This window comes from Heterodontus francisci, chromosome 27 (assembly GCF_036365525.1).
Source record: "Heterodontus francisci isolate sHetFra1 chromosome 27, sHetFra1.hap1, whole genome shotgun sequence".
NCBI lineage: Eukaryota > Metazoa > Chordata > Chondrichthyes > Heterodontiformes > Heterodontidae > Heterodontus > Heterodontus francisci.
The window spans coordinates 3,097,501-3,107,786 of NC_090397.1; the positions used below are offsets into that span (position 1 = coordinate 3,097,501).

General features: G+C 47.1%; 1 protein-coding gene across 3 annotated transcripts in view; it reads right to left on the minus strand.

Moving 5' to 3' along the window:
- The window catches only part of alg1 (ALG1 chitobiosyldiphosphodolichol beta-mannosyltransferase), a 129,558-nt gene extending 121,933 nt beyond the window's left edge, over nt 1–7,625 (minus strand). For 2 of the 3 annotated variants that reach the window (XM_068058738.1, XM_068058739.1), the window contains exon 1: nt 6,476–7,625. In XM_068058738.1, coding sequence (XP_067914839.1) covers nt 6,476–6,749 — 274 coding nt within the window. In that variant the 5' untranslated portion in view covers nt 6,750–7,625. The remainder of the gene's footprint in view (nt 1–6,475) is intronic. The other variant, XM_068058737.1, reaches the window with a different exon arrangement.
- Nucleotides 7,626–10,286: the final 2,661 nt, after the last annotated feature.

The window sequence follows — 10,286 nt, forward strand, 5'->3', positions numbered from 1 at the left end:
TGAGAGAGAAACTGTCTGTCTGCCCGTGTGTGTGTGAGAGAGAGAAACTGTCTGTCTGCCCGTGTGTGTGTGTGAGAGAAACTGTCTGTCTGCCCGTGTGTGTGTGTGAGAGAGAAACTGTCTGTCTGTCTGCCTGTGTGTGTGTGTGTGTGAGAGAAACTGTCTGTCTGTCTGCCTGTGTGTGTGTGTGTGTGAGAGAAACTGTCTGTCTGTCTGCCTGTGTGTGTGTGTGTGTGTGTGAGAGAAACTGTCTGTCTGTCTGTGTGTGTGTGTGTGTGAGAGAAACTGTGTCTGTCTGCCTGTGTGTGTGTGTGTGTGTGAGAGAAACTGTGTCTGTCTGCCTGTGTGTGTGTGTGTGTGTGAGAGAAACTGTGTCTGTCTGCCTGTGTGTGTGTGTGTGAGAGAGAAACTGTGTCTGTCTGCCTGTGTGTGTGTGTGTGTGTGTGAGAGAAACTGTGTCTGTCTGTCTGCCTGTGTGTGTGTGTGTGAGAGAAACTGTCTGTCTGTCTGCCTGTGTGTGTGTGTGTGAGAGAAACTGTCTGTCTGTCTGCCTGTGTGTGTGTGTGTGAGAGAAACTGTCTGTCTGTCTGCCTGTGTGTGTGTGTGAGAGAAACTGTCTGTCTGTCTGCCTGTGTGTGTGTGTGTGTGAGAGAAACTGTCTGTCTGCCTGTGTGTGTGTGTGTGAGAGAAACTGTCTGTCTGTCTGCCTGTGTGTGTGTGTGTGTGAGAGAAACTGTCTGTCTGTCTGCCTGTGTGTGTGTGTGTGTGAGAGAAACTGTCTGTCTGTCTGCCTGTGTGTGTGTGTGTGTGAGAGAAACTGTGTCTGTCTGCCTGTGTGTGTGTGAGAGAAACTGTGTCTGTCTGCCTGTGTGTGTGTGTGTGTGAGAGAAACTGTCTGTCTGTCTGCCTGTGTGTGTGTGTGTGAGAGAAACTGTCTGTCTGTCTGCCTGTGTGTGTGTGTGTGAGAGAAACTGTCTGTCTGTCTGCCTGTGTGTGTGTGTGAGAGAAACTGTATGTCTGTCTGCCTGTGTGTGTGTGTGTGAGAGAAACTGCCTGTCTGTCTGCCTGTGTGTGTGTGTGTGAGAGAAACTGTCTGTCTGTCTGCCTGTGTGTGTGTGTGAGAGAAACTGTCTGTCTCTCTGCCTGTGTGTGTGTGAGAGAAACTGTCTGTCTGTCTGCCTGTGTGTGTGTGTGAGAGAAACTGTCTGTCTGTCTGCCTGTGTGTGTGTGTGTGTGTGTGTGAGAGAAACTGTCTGTCTGCCTGTGTGTGTGTGAGAGAAACTGTCTGTCTGCTTGTGTGTGTGTGTGCGAGAGAAACTCTGTCTGTCTGCTTGTGTGTGTGTGTGTGTGTGTGTGTGTGTGAGAGAAACTCTGTCTGTCTGCTTGTGTGTGTGTGTGTGTGTGTGTGTGTGAGAGAAACTGTCTGTCTGCCTGTCTGTGTGTGTGTGTGTGTGTGTGTGTGTGTGAGAGAAACTGTCTGTCTGCCTGTGTGTGTGTGTGTATGAGAGAGAAACTGTCTGTCTGCCTGTGTGTGTGTGTTTGAGAGAAACTGTCTGTCTGCCCGCGTGTGAGAGAAACTGACAGTTTCACACACACACACACACGCAGACTGATATTATTTCACACACACAGAGAGATTGTTTCACACACACATCGATTGATCGACTGAACACACGGCTGGAGAATTGGTGTAGGAGGGAGGGCATCTGAATTCTGGGGCATGTGGGACCTGTACAAGATGGATGGGCTACACCTTAACAGGACCAGAATATCCTTGCAGGGAGATTTGCTAGTGCTGTTGGGGAGGTTTAAACTAGCTTCACAGGGGTTTGGGAATCTGAGGGGTAGCTCAAATTGGAAGGAAGTAAAGCTGCTAACAGGAGGTAGAAAAGTAGGAAGTGACATTAGAAGGCAGGTGAAACAAAGGCAAACATGAACTAGGCTTAGAATGCAGAATGTCAAGAAGACACGGGCACTCGACCTGAATGCACGCAGCATTCGCAACAAGGTAGATGCCATAAAGACCTAAATAGAGGTAAATGGGTATGATCTAATCGCCGGAACGGAAACGTGGCTACAGGGTGACCAAGACTGGGAACTGAATATTCAAGGATATTCGACATTTAGGAAGGACAGGAAAAAAGGAAAAGGAGGTGGTGTTGTGCTGATAATAAGGGATGGGATCAGTACATTATCACAGAAGCATATAATCATAGAAAGTTTAAGGCACAGAAAGAGGCCACTTGGCCCATCGTGTCTGTGCTGGCTGAGAAACGATCCACCTATTCTAATCCCACCTTCCAGCATTTGGTCCGTAGCCCTGAAGATTACGGCACTTGAGGTGCATATCCAGACTCCTTTTGAATGAGTTGAAGGTTTCTGCCTCAACTACCCTTTCAGGCAGTGAATTCCAGACCCTCACCACCCACTGTGTGCAAAAGTGTTTCCTCATCTCCCCTCTAATTTTTCTATGAATCACTTTAAATCTATGCCCCCTCATCACTGACCTCTCTGCTAAGGTGAATAGACCCTTCACCTCCACTCTATCCATCCCCCTCAAAATTTTGTATATTTCAATCAGATCTCCCCTCAGCCTTCTCTGTTCCAAGGAGAACCCCAGCCTATCCAGTCTTTTCTCATAGCTGCAGTTTTCCAGTCCTGGCAACATCCTTGTCAATCTCCTCTGTACCCTCTCTAGTGCAATTACATCCTTTCTATAATGAGGTGACCAGAACTGCACACACGTTGTGGCCTAACCAATGAGTTATACAGTTCCAGCATAACCTCCCTGCTCTTATATTCTATACCTCGGCTAATAAAGGAAAGGAAGGGAGTATCTCAGATCGGAAGAACAAAATGTGTAGTCTGTTTGGGTGGAGCTAAGGGACAGCACACTTTGGTAGATGTTGTTTATAGGCCACCAAACAGTAGTGGTAGTCTGGGGCATGGCAGTAATCAGGAGATTAGAGAAGCATGTAGCATGGGTAATATAGCAATCATGGGTGACTTCAATCTGCATATAGACTGGGTAAACCTAATGAGCACTAATGCTGTGGAGGACAAGTTTCTGGAGTTTGTTCAGGATGGTTTTCTAGAGCAGTATGTTGAGGAACAGACTAGAGAACAGGCTATTTTAAATCTAGTATTATGTAATGAGAAAGAGCTAATTAATAATCTTGTTGTAAATGAACCTTTAGGGATGAGTGAGCATAATATGATAGAATTTTACATTATGTTTGAAAGTGAGGTAGTTCAATCTGAAGCCAAGGTGTTAAATTTGAACAAAGGAAATTATGAAGCTTTGAGGGGCAAAATTGGCTGAGGTGGATTAGGAAAATACATTAAAAGGTTTGACAATACATAAGCAACGGATAGTCTTTAAAGAAATATTACATAATTTACAGCAACTACACATTCCTTCAAGGCACAAAAGTAAAGGCAGTCAACTGTGGATAACAAAGGAAGTTAAGGACTCTATAAGATTAAAAGAAAAGGCCTATAAAGTTGCCAGAAATAGTAGTAAACCTGAGGATTGGGAGGATTTTAGAATACATAGCATAGAAACGTAGAAAATAGGAGCAGGAGTAGGCCATTCAGCCCTTCGAGCCTACTCCGCCATTCATTATGATCATGGCTGATCATCCAACTCAGTAACCTGTTCCTGCTTTCCCCCCATATCCTTTGATCCCTTTCACCCCAAGAGCTATATCTAACTCCTTCTTGAAAACATACAATGTTTTGGCCTCAACTGCTTTCTGTGGTAGCGAATTCCAAAGGCCCACCACTCTCTGGGTAAAGAAATTTCTCCTCATCTCAGTCCTGAAAGGTTTACCCCGTATCCTTAGGCTATGACCCCTGGTTCTGGACTTCCCCACCATTGGGAACATCCTTCTGCTTTACCCTGTCAAGTCCTGTTAGAATTATATAGGTTTCTATGAGATCCCCCCCTCAAGCTCCAGTGGATATAATCCTAAACGACACAATCTCTCCTCACACGTCAGTCCCACCATCCCAGGTATCAGTCTGGCAAACCTTCGCTGCACTCTCTCTATAGCAAGAACATCCTTCCTCAGATAAGGAAACCAAAACTCCACACAATATTCCAGGTGTGGCCTCACCAAGGCCCTGTATAATTGCAGCAAGACATCCCTCCTTCAGTGCTCGAATCCTCTCGCTATGAAGGCCAACATACCATTTGCCTTTTTTAACCACCCGTTGCACCTGCATGCTTACCTTCAGCGACTGGTGTACGAGAACACCCAGGTCTCGTTGCATATTCTCCGCTCTCAGTTTATAGCCGTTCAGATAATGATCTGCCTTCCTGTTTTTGCTACCAAAATGGATAACCTCACATTTATCCATATTATACTGCATCTGCCATGCATTTGCCCACTCACTTAACTTGTCCAAATCACCCTGAAGCCTCTCTGCATCCTCCTCACAATTCACCCTCCCACCCAATTTTGTGTCATCTGCAAATTTGGAGATATTACATTTAGTTCCCTCATCTAAATCATTAATATATATTGTGAATTCAGCAAAGGAGGACGAAGAAACTAATAAAGAAAGGGAGAATAGAACATGAATGTAAGCTATCAAAAAATATAAAAACGGACTGTAAAAGCTTCTACAGGTACGCAAAAAGGAAACGTTTGGCTAAGACAAATGTGGGTCCATTACAGGCAGAGTCAGGAGAATTTATAATGGGGAATAGAGAAATGGCAGAGAAGCTAAATGATTACGTTGTGTCTGTCTTCACTGAGGAAGATACAAGAAATCTCCCAGATATAAAGATCCAAGGGATTAGGGAGAAATGAGGAATTTTAGGAAATTAGTAAGAATGTTGTATTGGAGAAATTAATGGGGCTGAAGGCTGAAAGGTCCCCAGGACCTGATATTCTACATCCCAGAGTGTTGAAAGGGATAACTATGGAGACAGTGGATGCATTGGTGATCATCTTCCAAAATTCTACAGATTCTGGAGCAGTTCATGCAGATTGGATGGTTGCAAATGTCACCCCACTATTTAAGAAGGGCAGGAGAGAAAACAGGGAGAGAAAAAGCTGTTAGCCTTACATCAGTCGTTGAGAAAATGCTAGAATCTATTCTAAACGATGTGATAAATGGACACTTGGATAATAATAATCTGATTGGGCATCGTCAACATGGATTTATGAATGGGAAATAGTGTTGGGTGAAACTGTTGGAGTTTTTTGAGGATATCACTAACAGAATTGATAAAGGGGAGTCGGTGGACGTGGTATACTTGGATTTTCAGAAGGCTTTTGATAAAGTCCTCTAAAGGAGGTAGGTTAGCAAAATTAAAGCACATGGGATAGGAGGTAACTGGCATGAAGTAAGGATTGGTTAACAGGCAGAAAACAGAGTAGGAATGAATGGGTCATTCTCGCATTGGCAGGCTGTGACGAGTGGGGTACTGCAGGGTCCCAGCTGTTCACAGTATACATCAACAATTTGGATGTAGGGACCAAATGTAATATTTCCAAGTTCGTGAATGACACAAAACTAGGTGGGAATGTGTGTTGCAAGGAAGATGCAAAGTGGCTTCAAGTGGATTTGAACAGACTTAGTGAGTGAGCAAGAACGTGGCAGATGGAATATAATGTGGAAAAATGTGAGGTTATCCACTCTGGAAGGAGGAATAGTTGTGCAGAGTATTTATTAAATGGTAAGAGATTATTAAGTGTAGATGTACAAAGGGACCTGGGTGTCCTTGTCAATAAGTCACTGAAAGCTAGCATGCAAGAGGATTTGAGTACAGGACTAGTGAAGTCTTGCTTCAATTGTACAGAACCTTGGTTAGACTGTACCTGGAGTTGTGTGCAGTTTTGGTCCCCTTACCTTAGGAAGGATATTATTGTCAAGGAGGGAGTACTACAAAGATTCGCCAAACTTGTTCCTGGGATGGTGGGGCTGTCCAATGAAGAGAGATTGGGCAAACTGAGCCGGTATTCTTTAGAGTTTCGAAGAATGAGAGGTGATCTCATTGAAACCTACACTATACTTAAAGGGATAGAAAGAATAGATGCAGATTTTTCCCCTGGCTGGAGAGTCTAGAACCGGCGACACAATTTCAAAATATGAGGGAAGCCACTTAGGACAGAGATGAGGTGAAATTTCTTTACTCAGAGGGTTGTGAATCTTTGGAATTCTCTACCCCAGAGGGCTGTGGAAGCTCAGTCATTGAGTATGTTTAAAGCAGAGATTGACACATTTCTAAATACCAATGATATAAAGGAATATGGGATAGTCTGGGAAAAGGCATTGAAGTGGATGAAAAGCCATGATGGTATTGAACGGTGGGGCAGGCTCGATGGGCTGAATGGCCTCCTCCTGCTCCTATGATTGTTTTAAACACAGCTTGTTTCACAGAGATTGAACAGAGAGATGATTTCACACAGAGAGGTTGCTGTTTTGTTGAGATTATTGTGATATTTATGTTGCTGTAACTTACCGGGATAGCCCAGCAGCGTCACCCTGAATCCGCGCCTGGCCAGGGACAGCGAGTGGTTCAGCATCCGCGGACTGCGGCCCAGGTCCCCGAGCACCAGTACACACACCCGGCGGCCTGCTCCCACTCCAGCCCCGGGCTCGGGCCGGCTCCGCCTCCAGGCCGCCTGCAGAGCAGCCGCCGCCGCCGCCCCGCAGAGCGCGGGCAGGAAGCCGCAGCCAGCGACCGCCAACAGCAGGAGCGGGAGAACCGGCAGCAAGGCCCAGAGGCCGGCCATAGAAACAGACAACAAAGACCGTCAGCTAGCGGAGAGTCTGGGGCCTCAGGAGGAGGAGGAGGCAGACAGAGTCCGGGGCCTCAGGAGGAGGAGGACAGACAGTACCTGCCGGACAGTCCGGGGCCTCAGGAGGAGGAGGAGGCAGACAGAGTCCGGGGCCTCAGGAGGAGGGGGCAGACAGAATCCGGGGCCTCAGGAGGAGGAGGACAGACAGAGTCCGGGGCCTCAGGAGGAGGAGGACAGACAGAGTCCGGGGCCTCAGGAGGAGGAGGACAGACAGTACCTGCCGGACAGTCCGGGGCCTCAGGAGGAGGAGGAGGCAGACAGAGTCCGGGGCCTCAGGAGGAGGGGGCAGACAGAATCCGGGGCCTCAGGAGGAGGAGGACAGACAGAGTCCGGGGCCTCAGGAGGAGGAGGACAGACAGAGTCCGGGGCCTCAGGAGGAGGCAGACAGAGTCCGGGGCCTCAGGAGGAGGAGGCAGACAGTACCTGCCGGACAGTCCGGGGCCTCAGGAGGAGGAGGAGGCAGACAGAATCCGGGGCCTCAGGAGGAGGGGGCAGACAGAGTCCGGGGCCTCAGGAGGAGGAGGCAGACAGAGTCCGGGGCCTCAGGAGGAGGAGGCAGACAGTACCTGCCGGACAGTCCGGGGCCTCAGGAGGAGGAGGAGGCAGACAGAATCTGGGGCCTCAGGAGGAGGAGGACAGACAGAGTCCGGGGCCTCAGGAGGAGGAGGACAGACAGAGTCCGGGGCCTCAGGAGGAGGAGGCAGACAGAGTCCGGGGCCTCAGGAGGAGGAGGCAGACAGTACCTGCCGGACAGTCCGGGGCCTCAGGAGGAGGAGGAGGCAGACAGAGTCCGGGGCCTCAGGAGGAGGAGGCAGACAGTACCTGCCGGACAGTCCGGGGCCTCAGGAGGAGGAGGCAGACAGTACCTGCGAGCTGCACCGCGCCTTTCATCACCAGCGGACCTCCCAAACACCTGACAGCCAATCACTTTTTGAAGTGTCCTCATTATTGTCAGGTAGGAAGCACAGTAAGATCCCACAGCTTAGCAAGAAGCATAGAATCAAAGACACTTACAGTAGAGAAGGAGGCCATTCGGCCCGTCATAGCCGTCAAGGAACCATCCAGCCTAATCCCACTTTCCAGCTCTTGGTCTGTGGCCTTGTACATTACAGCACTTCAATACAAATCCAAATACTATTTCAATATTATGAGGGTTTCTGCCTCTTTCAGGCAGAGAGTTTGAGATCCCCACCACCCTCTGAGTGAAAATACTTCCCCTCGAATCCCCTCTAAACCTCCTACCTCTCACCCGAAATCTATGCCCTCCGTAAGGGACCCTTCAACCAAGGGATAGAGCCTTCCTAACCACTCTATTTCAACCCCTCATAACTTTAGACAATTGAATTTGGTCTTCCCTCAGCCTGCTCTGTTCCAAAGAAAACAACCTAGCCTATCCAATCTTTCCTCATAATTAAAATTCTCCAATCTGGGCAACATCCTCATGAATCTCCTCTGCACCCTCTCTAGTGCAATCATATCTTTCCTATAGTGCTGTGACCAGAACTGCATACAGTACTCCAGCTGCAGCCTAACTAATGTTTTATACAGTTCCAGTATAACCTCACAGCTCTTATGTTCTGTACCTCAGCTAATAAGCGGAAGTATCTCATATGCTTTCTTGCCCATCTTATCTACCTGTTCACCCAACTTCAGGGATCTGTGGGCATGCACTTGAAGGTCCTTCTGTTCCTCTATATTGCTCAGTGTCGTACCATTTATTGTGTATTTCCTTGCCTTTGTCGCCTTCCTCAAATGCATTACCTCACACTTCTCCGAATTGAACTCCATTTGCCACTGTTCCACCCACCTGACTAGTCCATTGATATCTTCCTGCAATCTACAGCTTTCTTCTTCATTAGCAGCCACACAGCCAATTTTTTTTTTTTAGAGATACAGCACTGAAACAGGCCCTTCGGCCCACCGTGCCGACCATCAAGCACCCATTTATACTAATCCTACACTAATTCCATATTCCTACCACATCCCCACCTGTCCCTATATTTCCCTACCACCTACCTATCCTAGGGGTAATTTATAATGGCCAATTTACGTATCAACCTGCAAGTCTTTTGGCTGTGGGAGGAAACCGGAGCACCCGGAGGAAACCCACGCAGACACAGGGAGAACTTGCAAACTCCACACAGGCAGTACCTGGAATTGAACCCGGGTCGCTGGAGCTGTGCGGCTGCGGTGCTAACCACTGTGCCGCCCCAAACTGCATACAGTACTCCAGCTGCAGCTCCAGCTATCATCTACAAACTTCTGAATCATAACCCCTACATTCAAGTCCAAATCATTGATATATATACATTTTATATATATAACAAAAAACAAGGCACCTAGTAATGCGCCCTGCGGACAGCTTTACAGTCACAAAAACATCCATCACCCATTACCCTTTGCTTCCTGTTCCTGAGCCAATTTTGGATCCAACTTGCCACTTTACTTTTACTTTCGTGACCAGTCTGGCATGTGAGACCTTAGCAAAAGCCTTGCTAAAATCCATGTAGACTACATCAAAGGCATTACCTTCATTAACCGTCCTTGTTACCTCCTCAAAAAATTCAATTGTGTTCATCAGACACGACCTTCCCTTCACAAATCCAACAACGACTGTCTTTGATTAATCAGTGTCTTTTGAAATGAGGATTTATCTTGTCCCTCAGAATTTTTTCCAATGTCTGGCCTGTAATTACTAGGTCTATCTCTCTTCTGCCTTTTTAAACAATGGTACAATGTTAGCTGTTCTCCAGTCCTCTGGCACCACACCTGTAGCCAGAGAGAATTGGAAAATGATGGTTAGAGCCTCAGCTATTTCTTCTCTTGCTTACCTTAACAGCCAAGGATATGTTTCAACTGGGCTTTATCAACTTTCAAAGATGTTAAACCCATTAATACTCTCTCACTATGTTAATTTCTTCTAATATTTTACATTCCTTGTCCCTGATTGCAATGTCTGTATCATCTCTCTCTTTTGTGAAAACAGACACAAGGTATCCATTAAGAAACATGCCTCCACACACATGTCGCCCTGATGGTTCAAAGGACTGAGGTTAGCTGCCATACCTTTACTTTCTAGACTACTGACTAACACTTAGCAGCTAGTCAGCAATCGGCTCCTTCTTTAGTTGAAACATCACTATGGCTGTTTTGCAGATGTTGCTTTTGCTATTGATGATTTTGCTGAAGGCTCTCTCCCCCGCTTTAATGCCTTGGTCACTGCGCTCAGTCTCCTCCCAGGTCCACCACCGCTGCTGCTGCCGGTGAGTACAATGTGATAATGACCAGAAAATCTGTTTTTGTGATGTTGGTTGAGGGATATATGTTGACCAGGACACCAGGAATAACTCACCTGCTCTTCTTTCAAAGAGTGGCATAGGATCTTTTACATCCACCAGAGAGCAGATGGGACCTCAGTTTAACGTCTTATCCTAAGTCTTAGACTTAGTCTCTGAGCCAGTTAGCCTTATG